Source organism: Gorilla gorilla, chromosome 13 (genome assembly GCF_029281585.2).
Source record: "Gorilla gorilla gorilla isolate KB3781 chromosome 13, NHGRI_mGorGor1-v2.1_pri, whole genome shotgun sequence".
NCBI classification, from domain to species: domain Eukaryota; kingdom Metazoa; phylum Chordata; class Mammalia; order Primates; family Hominidae; genus Gorilla; species Gorilla gorilla.
The window spans coordinates 56,091,345-56,110,914 of record NC_073237.2 but is presented as its reverse complement, the minus strand read 5'-3'; the positions used below and the strand labels follow the sequence as shown (position 1 = coordinate 56,110,914).

Below are 19,570 nucleotides of genomic sequence, written 5' to 3'. Positions count from 1 at the left end.
TTAACATTCCATTCCCTTGATGTTCTGCCTTAAAACCTTCAACTAGAAAGAGAAAGCGTATCTGTACATTAAAATTCCAGGAAGGCCATTACTTTGTCTTCAGATGACATTCTGAGCACAAAGGTAAACCAGGCAGAGAGGCTGCCTTTGTGTTTTGATTTTCCACGGGGGAATTCTTTCAGTCACTTGAAGAGAGGCCCCACTGTACACACTAACACCTGATGTGGAGAAATCTTTGACACATTGTGAGCTGCTTCTATATGGGAAATGACTGGCTCAACTGGGTTGCCACACCTGTCATATTTAGACCCCGATTAGAAAACGAAGTTTATAATATGTATATTAAATGTTCATGTGTACTGCCACTTCAAAATTCACCCCCTTCCTATCTACAATATCTCTCCCTCTCTTTTTTTTTTAAAACATTCAAAGTAACTGAAGCATAAAATGACATATAAGCAAGATGGATTACATAAAAGAAGAAAACTCATTATTTAGAATACCTTAGGAATTATCTCTTTTATTAAATTATTTTCTAACTTTCTTGGCTTTTCACTGATACAGTCACTCATAAATTTCTAGAATTAAAGAGGCTGCTGTATTTGCCTCTTTCTAGATAGACCTTCCTCATGAATGCAGGTAGAGGCGCTGTGGTCTCACTTGGCAGATATAGGAGAATAAATACAATCACCCCCAAAGTCAGTATTTTCAGAAATATGCCATGTTGAATGGCCAAGCTTGTGAGTTCCCATTGCAATCACAGGGGCTAATGTCAATCAGGTATTATGCAACAGTCTCCTATTTTGGGCAACAGTCATTTTGAAAGGATGATGGAAGCAGAGGGTAAGCAATGATGGCTCTAACACCATGATATTTGTGTTACATCAGAAGGTATCAAGAACCATGTCCTATCGATCTGGAACTTCATAAACTAGAGGGCCACCTAAATTTCCTTCATCAGAGACACAGTCTCATTTGTAATGCAGTCTCAAGGAGTATATTGAGCAATGTTCAAAGAGTAGGCAGCCTGTTATTACACTTAAGTTAATAACAGTTCATGAGAAATAATGAGGATGGATATATCTACAAATCCCCAAATAACCACATTCCATTGAAAATGTATAAGCATTCCATAGGAAACAGATGCCATCATAATTAACTTACAGACTCTGCATGTTCCATTACTGCTAACACAAAGAAGACATATTCTTGACCACTTTGGAGTTGCTTGTTTGTAAATCCACCATAATGCTTGTCATCCCCCAGGGTGAACTCAGTGGGAAGGACATCAAAGTGAGCGGCAATATATGGCTTTAATTCAACTTCTCTCCCATAACGGATGCTTCTGCGCTTCCTAGATATCTCCTTAAGCAGCTTAAGGAAAAAAGTGGGAAACAGAAAAAGAACTGTAAATAATAACCCAGCTTATTGATAATTTAATGAGATAAATTAATTCAGAACTGGGAACAACCCAAATGCAATTTGTTCACATTTCATATAGCACATCAGCATCACTAAATCTCAGTTCTCTCAATATTTCAAATGCTTCTCTTCCTGTTAAGGTAAAGGTAAGATACTGGACTGCTCTGACAAGGTCTAGGCTATAAACACAGGGCAATCAGATCCTTTACTGTAGCTCATTTCATTTCCTACACTAATGAAATTCTCTCAAAGTGCATCATAACTTGTCTAAGGAAAAAAGTCAGCTTGATTCATAAAAGCCTTGTCTTGCAGGAGATTTATTAAACAAGTAGTAACCTCAGACAAAGCCATCTAAATCTTTAAATATAGCCACATTTTAGAAGAGGTTAGTGCCACTTTAGATTGTTTTTAGTAATGAGATAACTCATATGATACAAAGTCCGTCAAATCAGCAGAAGCGGAATCCAATAAACAATTTTTAATATACACATATTAAATAGACATTGTTACTCATTTACCAATTTCTGACTTGACTTAGCTCCCTGGTTAGGCAATTAGGGTGCACTTCCTTACACTTTATCATGGAGTCGACTTTTTCTAGAATTGACCTCTCTTGGGAGTGTGTATATATTGCCAGATAATATAGGCAAGGTAGATGAAAATTAATTTTAGTACTGCCCTGAAGAAAACACACATGCACATGTATATACAGATGCTTCATGTATTTCTAAAGAAAAGAGGTAGAATTTATTTCTGGATAATCTATTATTTTTCACCGACTCCTTCATTACGAGAAAATCATACTAACGGTGGTTATGAACACTGATTTCAAAGTTACCTTTGACTTCTCCAATTAAAATTGGTATTTCACAGGGTTTAACAAGGGAAAGGTCTGTATTAGTCTGGGATGCCTGTTGATGTAAGCAGCAGTCTTTTTGCCAGTTTCTTGGGAAGAATTTTTATTTTATTTATTTTAATATCTATGTATTAATAGAAAAGTCTATGTATTTGAGGACAAACTGGAAAAAGGAATGAACCTTGTCTTCACCTTGATAAACAAAATTAAGATACTTATGGAAACAGTGCAGCAAAATTATTTACTAGCCCTGTTTTTGTAAATAGAAATGATCTAGTAAGAACCAAAGTGTGATCTCTACTTAGTAGAATGAGAGCCTGGCATGATCAAGGCTAGGCTTCTGTGATAAAATGGCTTCAGACTGTATATATGATAAACACTGAATCCTTCCATTAGGAATTTGATCGTACATTACAGTCCCTTCTACACTGGGAGTAGTAAATGTGTTCAGCTGGTTCAAAATTGTATCCTAAAAATGTAAAAAAACAGTTTTTCAGTTACAGGAAAATTTTTGCCGACATTATTTTTCAATAATATTTAATTTATAACGTGCTGAAATTTTCTGTGAATTTAAGTTTATTGATGCAATTAAAATTACATGAAATGTAAGCTGTTTTAGGAAAACTACGGTAGATTGGGCATCACTTGTTTAGCAAAATTGGACCATCCCATAATAAATTCAGTTATGCTGATCAATTACACACCAATTGGCCAGTAAAAACACAAGGCCAGAAAGTTAGCACTATCTTTTTATCTTGTTGTCAAATTTAGCTTTACTTATAACAATGATAATTATAACAATAATAATTTTCATTTATTAAGCAATTACTGAGTGCCAGACACTGTTCTAGGGATCCTAAACATGCATTAGCTCCAATTTACTCCTCGTAATAACCCTATAAGGATGGCTAATATGATCCTCATTTTATAAATGAGGAAACTGAGGCACAATAGAAAGTCTCAATATATAATTAGACTCAACTAGTGAAATAAAATGAAATTCCATGTTAGAGATTTTTTCAACTATAATGTAATTTACTTAATGATTACACAATATCATAAGGAAATATAAATATAATGTTTAAGCTCTGATACTCTAAATTGTTCTAACTCTGTGTATTTATACATATAATTTTTATGTATCTGCTTACATCAAGGCAGATGAATGTGTTATTTCTTTTTTCTTGATTCTTTTCATATGCTAATTAAAAAATCCGATACCAAATATTTAATGAAGCATTATAATTGAAGCATCATTACACAGCTTATTGTTGATATGTAGTAAAGGACAGTAGCCTATTACACCAAGAAGGAAAATGCACTGCAGAGGTGCTGAACAGCTTTTTGAAGCTGGGTAATCAAAAACATTCATCATGAGCTGTTTATGTGACTGTGTCCCCTCTTCTACTTCACTGATCAAACCCTACCTTGGTTTTATTCATATTGCAGATGTAGTTAATAGTCGCAATTCATCCATAACATTGTCATTCCCACAAGCACTTTCTGCTAGGGTTTCTTTAGAAGACTTACAGGAAGTAATTCACAATAAAATATTTGAGCTTTTGGGTATTCTTAGACCCAATGCAGTCATTCATTAAAGTCAAACCTGGAGCATCACTCTGCCCCTTTAGGTTGCTCTAATCTCTGCAGGATGCTTCCTGTGCTACATGTTAAATGGTTCAAATGGGCTCAGATGACACCAAAGTCAGCCAGCATGTTGCAGTTACAACCACAAATGACCACATTATTTTACAACAAGCCTTTGGAGTACAATGCAGTGAAAAGCTCATGATCTATTACATGACCTGCTCTGAATTAAATATCACTAACATTTTGGGAGTCATTCTGCCCCAAATTCATTTTGACTATCAATGTCTGCTCTACCCAGTTTGACCTTGACAATAGGAGTTTCAGTTTATAAATTTATCATGTGGAGAGCAGCCCGGTAACAAAGGATAAATGAACTCAGAAGATAATTTTGAGAGTAATACTGTTTGGAAAGCCTCTTTCAATTTTTTATGGGCCTAGATATCAGGTATACGTGTGGAAATCCCCTTAGGCCACCATTCTATTCAATGATATGGTTCCAACAATTTGAATTATAGGCCTTTCTGAAAAATTACTTGATCAAATACATTTAAGAGAGGAACACTGCTTTGTCAAACCTGGCAGTATCAAGCTATAGATAAAATTACTACAGTGCTTTTATTATCCATGGTAGAAAAAAAAAAAAAACTCTCTGTAGGGATCAAAAACTGGATGAGTAAGCATAAAGTTAGGCCACAGCCTACTTTCATTTGTTCCCCTCCACAATGGTTACAAGATGTACTGGAGGTAATTCCAGAAGATATATCAAGGGCTTTAGTTCTTTATCAGAAATAATTTTCATTTTCCAGTCAATGCATATCTTATTTCTTCCACCATTAATTCTACAACGTGGTTTCAATTATATCAGTAAGAAAAGTGGGAAACAACCCATCCCGGCCCAAAAATTTTGAATTAATAAAATGTTCTTTATCAAACCATTATACAGATTAATGCACCACAACTTGGATGATTAAAATGACCCTTTGTTATGGGAATCAGCAGCGGAGACCCATAGAATTTAATTGCAAGAAAGTTCAAAGTCATATAGCCCTATACTTTAATCTATTAGTGTTGCTGTGCATTTTGGAGGTTAAAACCTGGCTACAAAAGAGAATCACTTTCTATTACTTACTACCAAACGGCTTTACTTCTAAGGAAAGCTTATTATTTAAAACGATTTGATGTAATTCTGGCTTGGATCTCAGTGCCTTAATTTTTTAATAGGTAGAACAATTCATAGATTCTACAAGTTGCCTTTGCATTTTAAATTCCATTTCAACTTAAACGGGATGATGACACTTCTATAGTTCAGCTGAGAACCAATTAAAATAGTAAAGAATATATCAAGATTAATTGATTAGTCAGTTGCAAGTAAAATCATGTTTGGCTTCAAAATGCTTAGAAAAGAGCAGCTGATCATTCTGCATTTTCAGTTAAAGGATTACTATTTTCTGAATATCACAGAATAATGATTTTGTTTCTTCACCAACAAAACAAAACAATTAAATTATAACATATCTAAATTACTTGATGACATTATTGAAATAACGTCTCATTTTACACAGCTCCAATGATCATCTAATCACTAGTGACACAAAAGCATAGGCCTAACCTTGAACTCATCTCCTCGTCTGAACTTGATCAAATTTAATTCAGATAAATGAAGCCAGTGATCATAAATCCCGCTTCTAGAGATGACACACGTCTGCCAAAGAAAGCTAACAACCTTTCTGGTCAGATCACAGTCTCCTTTGTGCAGACATAGATATGAAATAAGCATCATCTCTCTGTAATATAGGTAGGGAATTTATTCTTTTCCTTGCTCTGTTTGTACTAATTTGAGGTAGAAGAAATACCTAGAAATAAAAGATTGTACTACAAGATGTGGCCTATGCTATAAATAATCCCAATAAACTGAAATCTCATATTTGCCAAATGGGGGCGTTATGGTCATTTGCCTTATGAACTGATTGAAAACAGCATCATGTTAAAATAACAAAGGCTCTTCTGTATTTCAAAATGTGAATTCTACTCATTAACTTGCTGTGGTCCTCTGGGGATCTAGCTCAACACTTCTGGATCATATTTTCTTATCTAAATAGAAGTATGTAGTAATTATGTCTTGTCCTTCATGTTATGCATTACCTTTCAAAAATGTCCTTATACAAGAAGAGTACCAATTATAATGCACCTGCTGTTGCAAGATTTTGGAAATCCACATTATATATTTAGTATTTGTTGTTTCTTATTCTATATATTTTGCTTTGCTCACAATTTTGTGATTTGTTTTCTCTATAGTTAAATGCATTTTCGACTCTGAAAACCTACAGAATATAGAATAAGGCAAACATTTGGTAATCAACAGAATTCTGTGAGAAACTGGTCAAGACCATATCGTAGGTCAAATGAACTCTGCTGCAAATTGCAATTTGGTGTTTGTAACAGCCTCAGCAACTGTTGCACTAATGAAGGCGACCTTGGGATTTACACCAATGGTGATTAAGTCTTTGCTGACAATTCACTTCACCTTCCACACCTCTACATCATGTTTTACAAGGGGCAAGGGGCAAAATATTAAGGCCAACAAAGATTAGACAGGTTGTAAGCTTTATTGCAGCTTAATGTTTTTTAATTAAAGCCAAAGGATCTTTGTTGGGATCCCCAGGGGTTAGCATGCTCATAGCACTGAACCATCCAACCAGCTAAGTATGGAGAAGCCAGTACCCAGATTAGATCCTGAAAGGCCTCCAAGGGAGGGGGCGGAAATGCAGCAAATTAAATAACGAATAAAAGACATAGCCAACAATGACATAGTTACCTCATCTAATTCCATTTCATCTGGACTCTCCCATGGCTTGATAAATTTCCCGCGAGATTTCTTCAAAGGCACAATTATTATGTAGTAACCTCTGCACAAGAATGAATAGATAAAAGTTAGGTTAGTTTAAAGGAGGAAAACGTGGATATACCCTTAAATCTTCCACAGACCAATGAGGTTGAAGGCAAATTATGGATATGGGGTGACTTGTCCATTTCTTACATCAATGACAAATAACCACCTGTTTGTTCAATTTTAAAAACAGCACGGGAAGACATTTATGTGTGACTGCAATGATCTTGTATGGTAATATCATCATGGTTGACTGCTCTTTATTAGGTATCATAAACAGAGCAGGCATAGTTTGTTAGGGCCCTGGTGTTGGACACATACAAGGCTAGAATACTGCAATCTACCACCACAAGCTGCTGAACCAAATATTTTCTATGACATTAATTTATAAGAAGATGTTTTTAAAAGGAGGATGTTTATGAAAAATTTTACTCTTAGCCCACATAAATACCTAGTAGTACTGTTGTTTATACAAACCTAAAATGCTTTTTATTTGAATTAAAAATTTTTAAGTAACAAAAATTAAGTATAATTGCACAGAGTAAGACATTAAAAAATCCCTTCTTTTTCTACCCATCAAATTGCAAACCTCGAGGTAAGTACTGCAGAAAATTGGAGAAAATCACGACTTAAGGGCCTTCAAAATAGCTATCACTATAATGACATCTACACGAAAAGACAAAAGTAACTGAATACTTACACTGAGAACAGTCAACTAAAATTTAAGGAATGTATAAAGGCACCCATCCACAAATAGGTATGGGTTATTTGTAAAGCTGTTTTGTCACTACAGTCTAGTATATACTCTGCTTTCATATTCCTGTTTAGGGATTCTGCTCATACTGATCTTTAGTAGTAACTATACAAGGACTTTGAACATACTGTATAATAATAACATATTAATCACTTCCTACTTCTCAGGTATTATAGTAAATGCATAATCTGGTTTTGTCCTCCTACAGAGAAATTCTTTGAGCAAAGCCTAGGTATAGCCTATAAGGCTACAAGGACTGGTCACAGGCAAAAAGACAGATCTGTAGAGATTAAATAATTGCCAAATTAAAACAGATAGTAATGGGACGCAAAGCTACATTTATCTTAATGGTGGCAGTGGTCTGTCTCTTTTTCTTATTTACTCTATGTGTCATAAAGTATTTTCTAAGGACTCCATACACTTCGTGGAGATTTACTGTGAAAATGAAAACACACACACACGGACCTAAACATACCCCCATACCTTTAAAAGAGGAGGCCACCACACGGGACAAAGAAACAAGAGGAAGGACACTCCCAACCCTGTGTCACACTGAATCACAGAGACCAATCACAGAGACCACAGAGGCCAGCAAGGCCTCTTTCTATTCATCTCAAAGCAAAACCTGTAATAAACTCAGTAAACTCTCTGTGACTAAGAACTCTGTTTCCATTAAGAGTCTAGAGCGGAGCTGTTCAGCATGGTATCCACTAGCCCCTGGGGGCCATCGGGCACTGCCAATGTGACTAGCCCAAACTGAGACGCACTGTAAATGTAAAAGACATATTGCATTTCAAAGACTTAGCATTAAAAAGAGTGTGAAATATCTCAGTAATATTTTTTAAAATAATGATGACACTATAAAATAATCTGGATGTATTAGGTTAAATAAAATAAATTATTAAAATTAATTTCACCTGCTTTTTATTTTTCACTGTTGCTACTAGAAAACTTAAAATGTCACGTGACTTTCATTATATTTGTTGGACGGCACTGCTCTAGAGCATTCTGGTGAAGAATATGGCACTTGGAGATATGTCTGGCTGGGAGTTTGGGCCGATCTTTGGCTTAGACCCCAGAATCTGTTATATATTCTGAAATATGTGAGTAAAAAATACCAGGCTGTGACATGGGGGGAAATAAACCAAAGGTGCTCAGCACAGTGTGTGTGGCATGTAGCAGTAAACAGATACCAGCTGCTACTGGCTAGTATGAACATCACAGGTCGAAGAGATGCATCTGAACTATCTTATTCAGTAAGACTGCATGAAATTCCGTGAGCTGCAGGTTAAAGAGCTTGTCAAACTTCTTTTCCCCTAATTGAGAATTCAACTCAAACCAGACAATTATACCACAATACTTTCTCCATGGTGCCCTGAACAACTAATCAACAGATACACAGGATTACACCAGCTAGCCATTCATTTTCTTTACTACAAATAATCATAAGGATCAAGGAGGATGAGGAGAAGGCAGAGGCTTCTCTCTGTGTGACAGAGACCAATATCTTTTATTTTATGATCCAGAGTAAGCTTCGCCCTCTCCTGTCCTCCCACCATCTGAAGGATTTACCAAACAAGTCCATCATGTTAAATGAGCATGGAGGAGAATGACAGAGGCTGCAACTGAGCGTACAAAATCACACTGCAGATGTGCTTGATAAACACACTTGTCAAGGAACCACTTGCTTTTCACTACCAACTGCACAAAGTCAGAAGAGCGCTACACATAAAGCAATGATACTGCATATTATCAGCGCTACCATTGTCCTCCTTCAGAATCTTGTAAATCAAGGTTAAGCTGATCAGTTTCATTAATTTTTTTCTTCTGCTTTCATACTTTGAGTTGCCATTCTTGTACATGAAAAAAAAATCCATTCTTTCTTCGGCAGCACTCCCCCACTATTCATTTTACTTGTGGCTGGGATAAGAATTGAACAGCCTCCCCCACAGCAATTAATTAATGGTGCGGCAAGATATCCACAACCTTTTTTCTCCACTGATCTCTAAAGCATTCATCTAGGCCAGTCAAAGTGAAGCTTGCTTCAAAGCAGCTCTTGCACATTGAAAGAAATAGGGCAGTGGCAATTTGAAATTCTGTATTATACAAAGCCTCACCTTAGTCTAAATCCACACATTTCAACTGTGCTCTCTGCAGCTATAGCTTTGTAAACATCAACTTCCTCGCCTTACCCGCAACCTGTCTCTCCCCCCGAGGGTACTGCTTCCTTTGCAGCCTTCTCATATGGCAGCTGTGGATTTATCCCTCCTCCCCTGCCCATGAACCTCAGAGTCAGGGTTTGGGGTTTCTTTCCTGGCTTCCCATCGCTTCCTGCAGGTATTTTTCTTCCACCCTCTTGCCTTTGTAGTAACAAACCCCTTCTTTTTCGAAGTTCATGCAATCCAGCTATATTATGATCTTCTCTGGCTGATTTTTGCCATCTAGTACCTCCCCAGCATCTCCTTTCTCTCAGGGAAGATTCTTTTGCGGGGTTCATGGCCTTCTTTTTTCTCCAAACTCTGTCATCATCCTGGGTGATTTCAACCTTCATAGCTTGGGCCCACGTACCACTGGAGCTCTCAGATTCCTCAATTCTCCCTTTCCAAAGCCCGTCTCCTCCACTCTACCTTAGCTGAAATCTACGCTTGCCATTCTCTGTGCCAGAATCCAGGGAGCTGAACACAGCTTGAGAAATAAAGCACAGGGCAGAATAATGCCATAAATTCATAATCAGCAACCCCAGTTAGGCCTTCAACACGGCCTGGCAATCTTACCACTATCTAGTTTCCTAATAACTGCTCCAATTGCCTAGTCCTTCCATTTTCCACAGTAACGTTTTCACTTTCTCCCCTAGCCTGAAACCCTGGACGTTCAAACCACCCCACTAGAAGATGGCCTCATCTCTTACATAAAGAGAAAATGCAAAGATTCAGACAAGAATTCCCTCATCATCTGTCTACCAAAGTACAAGCCTATCTAGATCTGTAAATAAACCACACATTTTCTTTTGGTAAAGTAGAAGGGCTGGCCCTACTTTTGAAGGCCATTAACTATTTCTTGAATTGTTTTCAATCTTCTCACTTTCTTAGGAAGTTTACCATACATTGTACTCCTTCTCTCTCATATATCTCAACTTCTCCTTCCCCATTCGATCCCATCACTTAGGTTTCAACCATGTACAAATATGTGTCACATAGAGAACAAAACAAACCACATCCCACTCTAGTCACCTCTCTTTCTCCCACTCCTGACTGCCAAAATTCTGCAAATAGCTGTGTGTTCCTGCTGCTCCCACTGCCTCCCTTTCCCTTCACTTCCCAGCTGACTAGGCTTTAGCGCCTGCCTCCTCACTCCACCTCACTGCCATTGCCAGGGTGCTCAGTGATCTCCAGGGCATTACATCAAAAGGGGAGTTTCTGGTACTCTTCTGTCCTTCTTGCCCTCTTAGCAGAACTTTTAATATGTTAACACTCTCCATGAAACATTCTGAGCCCTTCCTCTGTGATATTCTTCTGTTATTTCTATGTATATCTCCTTCCACACTAACCTTATTTCCTTAGCAGAATTTATCATCTGCGGCCCAGCTACAATGGTGACACTCCTCAAGGCTCTGGCCAAGAACTTCTATCCAGACCCTATTTTCATCCTAGATCTCATTCCAGCTCAGGGCATCAGTTCTTAGCTATACGCAAATGATTTCCAGATTCATATCTTTAGCCAAGAATGTTCTTCTGAATTCCACTGGTTTATCTGACTTTAAGTTACAAAAGTACCCCCAATTTACTGTGGTTAAAATAAAAGAAATAATATGCCTTTCAAAATAAACCCTCCCTAATATTGCACTACAATCCATTTCAGTGCACAAGCCAGAAACCTATGTGTTATCATTGACAATCTGCCTTTATTCTCTCCCTCTGTCATACTTAATCTATTGCTAAGTTCTATCACTTCCAAACCCTATCTCCAGTGCATGTGCTTTTCTCCATCTCTACTGCCACTCTTCTGGCCTCATTCCATGTCTCATGCCCAGACTGTGACCTTACTCTCTCAACTCTCTCTATTGACTTTAGCCCCGTCTAGTGCAGTCTCTGAAATTTTCAATTCACAATACAAAATTTGTTCTGCCATTTCCACTTTTTAAAACATTTCAGTGGATCCTCATTTCTCTTAGGATAAAGACTGAAAGGTATCAGAAGGCCAGCAGGATCTTGCCTGAATCCCTCTGACTGTGCCCTCTCAGCTACAGCTTGATAGGCTTTCAGTTTCTTGCATTTACCCTAGTCCAGCGGTTCCTAGCCTTTTTGGCACCAAGGACTGATTTTATGGAAGAAAATTTTTCCATGGACAGGGTGGTGATTGGGGGGATGGTTTTGAGATGAAACTGTTCCACCTTAGATCATCAGGCATTAGATTCTCATAAAGAGCCGGCAACCTAAATCCCTCACATGTGCAGTTCACAATAGGGTTCATGTTCCTGAGAGATTCTAATGCCACCACTGATCTGACAGGAGGCGGAGCTCGCTCCAGTGGTAATGCTCCCTCCCCACTGCTTACCTCCTGCTGTGTGGTCGGGTTCCTAACAAGGTTAGGAATTGGCACCCATTCATGGCCCAGGGGTTGAAGATCTCTGACTTAGTCCATTCTGTCATTAAACTATCGATCATTCTGTTCCACCTGCCTAGAACTTTCTGTCACTCCCACCTAGTTAACTATCCTCTTTCCTTAAATATCTACTAACTGATTATTTTCTAAGTGAAATCTTCTCTGATTTTTTTTTTAACCTATTACCCCCATTATATGGTCTCTATGAACCATTTTTAATCTATACATTTTCTTATACAACAAATTTATATATTTATAAAAACATTACTAAAGCAGACATACATATAATACCCCCAACATTTGCTTAACTTTGCTATTTTATCATGGAATTATTCTTCCACTGTAAAGAAAGTGGGTACAAGAGGTGGCTCTTAGGAATTAATGCCTCTCCTAAGTCAGGCAGTCAAAAATATTTGGCGGTTCTTCTCCATCAGAATTTTCAACTCTCAGTCTCATCAAGCTTTTTCTCCTTTCTTCAAACCAGCAATGGCATGCCCAAATAGAGTTTCTAGAAAATATAACTCCTTATTGCAAACGTTCTTTTCTTTACTGGCCTACTCGTGACCCTTGTTCTAATCTCACAGGACATTAAGAAAGATAAGATGATTCATATTGGAGGAGTGAAATGGGCAGCTAATATGTGCCCTACAAATTCATATCAACCAAATCATATGAGCTGAAAGAACTTGCTTGAAATGAAAAAAAAAAAATAAATTGCTTTTGGAGCTAGCTTTATATATGGGTAAAATTAAACTCAATATTCTGCTTTGCCCGTCTGCCTCAAGCCTGGAGTTTAGACTCAAAACAGCTTTTCAACATAGACTTTAACTATTAAAGTAATAGAAAAATAAATAACTTCAGAATCAATATATCTGGAAAGCCCTTGACTACTTATAAAGTAAGCTGTGTTTTCCCAGTATATTAGATTTAATTAGATAAGTTAAATCTAACCTTCAGAGTTTTAATTATATTAAGTAAAGTTTTACTAATTTCATTTAATATGTTATCATCAAGGGGCCCAGTTCCACATAATTATATGAGCAGGAAAGCTCTGGTTTTTGTGGCAGTCCCACTTCAAATTCAGTCAGGCTTTTTGTATTAGTGGGTATTAGCATTCTCAAACATGTTATTTAACTGGGAGGTGAAAAATCCGTCTAGGAGTTTAATGATGAATGTCATTCCTTGCGTAAGCCTCCTGCTTTACCACTCCTTAAATTCTCATGGCAACCCACTGACTTTATTGCTTCATGACACTAAACACACACTTCTGTGATCTGTACCCAAGCACATATGCCTGGTCACTCTTAGTTCTAAGGTTTGTCTGGGGCAGTCCTGTTTATGTCTACTTCTTTTGGAGTTTTAATCAGTTATCAATTGACCTAAGAAAAAAAAACGTTCTATTTTGACCAATAAACTTATGGGCACAGAGGCAGGGCTGTGGTTCAGAACATTGGCTCTGGAGCCAGACTGCCTGGATTCAAGTCTTTCCTCTCTGGTTTTGTATTGCCGGCTGGGGCAAGTCAGTGTATATTGTGTATTCCTCAGCTGTAAAATGAGGAGCACCATTCCTGTGAGGATTACATCAGTTAATGTGTGTAACGTCCTTTGCATAGCACCTAGTATGCCCTCTGTTCGTATTAACTATTACTAGTATTAGCTGTATGATCTTGGCCAGGACACTTAGTACCATTGGTCCTCATTTTACTCATATGTAAATTAGACGAAGAATACCTACCTCACAGGGTTATTGTGAGTCTTAAATGAAACCTAATATCCTCAGTAAATTGCAAAGTACTATACAAATTTAAGCCTTTATTACTTTAACTCACAAACACATGATTAATTACTCTTCATTAGGCTGCTAATAGTGGAACACAAATCTTATGAAGCAACACTGTAAGCCACGCTTCCATAAAAATCTTCTTGTTTAAAAGAAAAAGTTGAGAACAAATTAGTAAGACCAAAGAAATTGAAAATTTCATAGAATACCCTTATTCTTTATTTCAATTTTTTATAAACATAAAACGGTTGTTATAAAATTAATTTACATTGAGTACCTTCTAGTAGTTTTTTCTCTTAGTATAATCTGTGTTGTGCATTTTTTAAATACCGAGAGTAAAATTCTGCTCTATAAAGTCACAGAAGTTCCCTATGTCATTACAACTTGCTTCTGAACAACAGTAGCACTGCTAGATCTGACTGGCATTCTGCTCCCCAAATCTACTTAAATAGTAGGTTTAAGCACCACAGAATTCCTGATACCAGAACTTGCAGTATCCTTAAGGCTGTTACAAAAGAAATTTAGCCTTTCTGTGAGGGAACTCTCCTGATGTGGCACACAAAAAATACAACAACCAAGTATGAAAGTAAAGAGATATTAAATTAATTAGAAATCATTAGACACCTTTTAGGTGTTGAGGAGTTAAGGAGTAGGGGCCAAGACCGCCTCATTAACGTGGCCAGAAATGAGAGCATGGTTTCTGTTGGTCAGGAAAACAGGTGTCAATCACCAAAACTGCATTTTGCTTGAAAACAAATAGGAAGCATTTTTCTGGATAGCTTTCATCCAAATAAAAGTTAGCAACCTGCCCACAGTTCTGGAATGAGTTCTGTTTCTTCCTCACATTTTTTCTAATAGAATACTGAATAAAAAGCTACAACCTTTCCTAATTTCTAAACTTGCCAACCACTGCAAGTGACACAGCGTGGCACGGAGCTTCTTGTAATACCTGACCATGCTACATTAACCAATCTAGAAAACAGGAGTAGTAACCTTACACTATTATCCCTTTAAGAATTCCACTAAATAGAAATCATCTAAGGCTTTTCACTAAAAGATTTGCTTTTCATTTTCCATTTCTTTGATACTTTTCTCACTCAAGTACTTTCCTGATTTAATCTTTCACTCATTTCTTCCCCAAAGTGGCTGTAATATATTTCTGAGAAACTTTTATTCATTCCTAGAAAACAAAAAATGTCCATAAAAGTTTGCTTTCTTTTTCTGCTTCGTAATGGTCTCATTTCTGTGATGTCAAAGTTTTATACCTTTTCCCTGGCTCCCTTTTCAAATATAGAAGCGGAAAGTGCATAAATAAAACAAAAAAAAATGAACAAGCTAAAAATAAAAACTGACCAAGGTAGAAAACATTCTGCAATATTCTCAACTCCTTCAGAAATTGGAAAATGAAACTAAAGTTTACCACCAATGGACTAAAAGTGCCAATTTCCAATAATAGCTAACACATTTTAGCAACACAATTTGGTGAACAGCCTCTTAAAGGTCATTTCTTTATAAATAAAAGAAAGCATTGAAAACTAAATTAATAGTAAATGCTGAAGAATATACTATACCATTTTCCTCTTTCAACTGCTCTTTTCCTGAAGAGACACACATGTTTCTTTAATGGAATGAATTTATAGTCTATCTCTTCCCTGTTCTTTCATTATTTGTAACTTTTTCACCTTTCTTAAATCTTTCTCACACTATCAGACTCAGATTAGATATGATCTCCTTCAGGAGGCCTCCCCTGACACCCAAGTTGGGCTAAAACTTGATATTTATGTTTTCACAATACCTGGCAGTACTCACCCCATTATATTCACATTATCTATTTTCTGAATCTATTCTTTTACTATAAGGTAGGACTTAATCTCAGTCATCTTTCTATTCCCAGAAATTGTCCTGACAAAATAGTGTGTATAGAATATATATTTGTTGGATGCCAGCAGAAAAGTCTTAAGAGGTAGACAAGTACACCATGGCCAAACAACAATTGCTAGTCTTTCTCTTGCCTCTACACCATCAGAGACGCTCTATCCTTTGAGTGAACGGCTGTCTCTCCACCCCCACTCCCACGGCCCAGCTAACTTCCTGTCACTTTTTAAGCCTCAGCTTAAAAAGCCTCATTTGTCACTTTCTCTAGGACTGCTGAACTAATAAGCTGGAGTTAGGAGCCTCGTCTACAGCCTCCCTTATCTATCTAATTTTCTCTATTATAGGACTCTGCTTCAGTGAACTCTTTGCTTGTCCAAATTGCCCAATTAACTATGCTGTATGAGAACAATGAGAAAGAACACACTGTCGCTACTGAATCCCTGAAACATTAACATTGACTATTAGGGTGTGTGATCAAGAAATAACTGATATTTCTATGGCCTTGATGGTTTTATAGGTAAATACTTATCCCCAAACTCATTGAGTTGTACACATTAAATATGCACAGTTTCTTACATATCAATTATATTTCAATAAAGTGGTTTTAAAAATTCATAAATATCCTTTATCTGTCAAGATCAATTAATAAACATTCAGAATGAATACACAAATCAAGGAATATAATCCCACTGTCATACTGAAATTGCTTGGGATAAAAATTACACAAATACTCCATTCTCATTTTCAGATTTCTGGATTATAGAAGAAGGGCCGGGCGCCGTGGCTCACGCCTGTAATCCCAGCACTTTGGGAGGCTGAGGGGTTGGATCACGAGGTCAGGAGATCGAGACCAACCTGGCTAACATGGTGAAATCCCATTTCTACTAAAAATACAAAAAGATTAGCCAGGCGTGGTGGTGGGCTCCTGTAGTCACAGCTACTCGAGAGGCTGAGGCAGGAGAATGACCTGAACCCAGAAGGCAGAGCTTGCAGTGAGCAGAGATGCCGCCACTGCACTCCAGCCTGGGCAATAGAGTGAGACTCTGTCTCAAAAAAAAAAAAAAAAAAAAAAGAAAAATAAGAGTAGACAAATGTGAAGACTTTATTTTACACTGAATTTATTTTGGGAATAATCTTTTAGAAATTCTTTTCACTGAATTTATTTTAGTAATAATCTTTCAGAAATTCTTTTCACTGATTTTAGTAATAATCTTTTTGAAATTCTGTCACCTAGTTGAAATTCATCACTTATTTTATCAAATAAACAATAATTGAAAGTTTACCCAGGAAAGGTTGTTTTAGGATGTGTATCAGGTCTGAATTTATTAATTATACCTAAATTACACAAATTATACTATTTTAAAACTTCTTATTTCTGATTTTATTTTTTAATACCTGATTTTCTCAGCCATCTGCTTTAAGTTTTCTGGAGTTTGGGGAGTTTTTGACCACTTTTTGAATTTTTCTCCTTCTGGAAAATCCCTTTGCCATGCTGCTCTGGCTCAGTTCTCCTCTTAGATTTCTAATAATCCCTCTCTGTGTCCTCTACTGGCTCTCTTCTTCCTATTAACGGAGACCTTTATTTTAGTCTTTTGCTTCACATTTTCCCCTCATTGCTTCAATGATTCTGTCTTCTTCCATGAAACCATTGCTATTTTGTTAACAACTCCTAAATGCATATCTATAATCTGTTTTGTTTTGTTTTTGAGGTGGAGTATACCTCTGTTGCTCAGGCTGAAGTGCAGTGGCACAATCTTGGCTCACTGTAATCTCCACCTCCCAGGTTCAAGCGATTCTCCCACCTTAGTCTCCTGAGTAGCTGGGATTACAGGCATGTGCCACCATGCCCGGCTAATTGTTGTATTTTTAGTAGAGACAGGGTTTTGCCATTTTGGTCAGTCTGGTCTTGAACTCCTGACCTTGTGATCTGCCCGCCTCGGCCTCCCAAAGTGCTGGGATTACAGGCGTGAGCCACCATGCCTGGCCATCTTTAATCTTAATAACTTCTCTAAGCCCACACTTCTAACTAGGTATTTCACTGATATTTCATATTAATACACATAACGTTAAACTCATTTACTTCTGAATTTTTTTATCCTTTAGGATGACAGCATCATTCATTGTCATCCAAGCTCAGAACTCAGAGCCACATTTTACTCTCTTGATCTCATCATTAAAGCAGCTACCAATGTATGCTGTACTACTACTCTAGTGTAACTCATGTCTACCTCTGCATCCTATTTCCATCATCATCATCTTCCTTTAGAATCTTGTTATTTGCCTAGAGTCAAACTATGTGACCACCTCCCAACAATTTTCTCTACCACTATCTCTATGGTGCTCCCATCTATCCAAATTCCAACAATGCATGAACTATGAATAAATGCCTCTCTGCTTGACCTTCAAACCTGGCATAGCAAGTTTCACCTAAACTTGAGGGTGTGAGATAGAAGAAATGAGAAAGGATTTATTCTTATTCCAAACAGGTAGCACAATAGATGCTCAACAAATATTTCCTAAAATGTAATTTTATTATGTATTATTGAAATGTTATCATGCCACTCTCCTGTGTAAAGAGCTGTAATGAGTTGCCATTGTCTAGAGGATATAGTTTTCACTTCTGGGTATACCCTTGGCTCTTGTATGCCTCCTTCTTCCTTCTCTTGCCACTTGTGGCCAGGCGCTCTGGGATCCAGCCGTATGGCACCACTGGGTGCCTTTAGTAATGGGCCTATGCACATACCACTCCCTTTGCATATAGTCTCTCTTTTATTATTTGTATGCCTCCTATTTATCCCTTAAGATTAAGTTCAGAAACTTTCTTGACCCATTCTGAATTAGCTGCTCTTAAGATAAAGCATAATTCTATCATTAACGCTTACTACATCTGTCTGTTTCTCTGTATCTCTCTCACTCTATGGTAAGGTCTTTGAAGTCAAGAATCCATCTTTTTTTATTCCCTGGAGTCCACCACAGTACTTACAGTTCATATATTTTGGTGAAAATACTTTTTTCTTCTATTAGTTATTCAACCAACTAGCTATATGTCCTTGGACAAACTTATTTAATTGACTGGGTTTAATTTTCCACTTCAGGCCTGTTGGCCTCTACGCTGTGCTACATTCAAACCAGAAAACTTGAATTTTCTAATGTTTATATTTTTTCCAATGTCATTTTTAACTTTAACTTTTTGGAATTTTTCCTATTTTTAATACATCAGTGTCATATACCATTATCTAATTTCCCCCCTTTTTTTCAACCTTTTAGTACTTTGTAAGACTTCTTCATAATTACAAAAATATTTTGCCAAATATTAGAGTTAATCACCTATTCACCTTATTCCATAAACTATGACATAAAATGCTTTGTAGTAGCCGGGCGCGGTGGCTCATGCCTGTAATCCGAGCACTTTGGGAGGCTGAGGTAGGTGGATCACAAGGTCAGGAGATTGAGACCATCCAGGCTAACACGGTGAAACCTGGTCTCTAATAAAAATACAAAAAATTAGCCAGACATGGCGACAGGTGCCTGTAATCCCAGCTACTCAGGAGGCTGAGGCAATCCCAGATACTTGGGACGCTGAGGCAAGGGAATCGCTTGAACCCGGGAGGTGGAGGTTGCAGTGAGCCGAGATCGCGCCAGTGCACTCCAGCCTGGGTGACAGGGCAAGACTCCATCTCAAAACAAAAACAAAAACAAAAACAAACAAACAAAAAGCTTTGTAGTAACAACCATGTTCTATATGTTTTTCTGTTTCTCCTAAATAACACTGTCCCTGCAATACAGATTAAAAACTCACTGTTA

The 19,570-nt window shown here is 37.2% G+C and overlaps 1 protein-coding gene across 44 annotated transcripts in view; it reads right to left on the bottom strand.

Annotated features, from left to right (window-relative positions):
* Positions 1–19,570, bottom strand: part of PTPRD (protein tyrosine phosphatase receptor type D) — a 2,298,568-nt gene that overhangs the window by 149,543 nt on the left and 2,129,455 nt on the right. For all 44 annotated transcript variants that reach the window (XM_055350539.2, XM_055350541.2, XM_055350534.2 and 41 more), the window contains 2 exons: positions 6,684–6,774; positions 1,165–1,374 (listed from right to left, as the gene is read on the bottom strand). In XM_055350539.2, the coding sequence (XP_055206514.1) occupies positions 1,165–1,374; positions 6,684–6,774 (301 nt within the window). The remainder of the gene's footprint in view (positions 1–1,164; positions 1,375–6,683; positions 6,775–19,570) is intronic.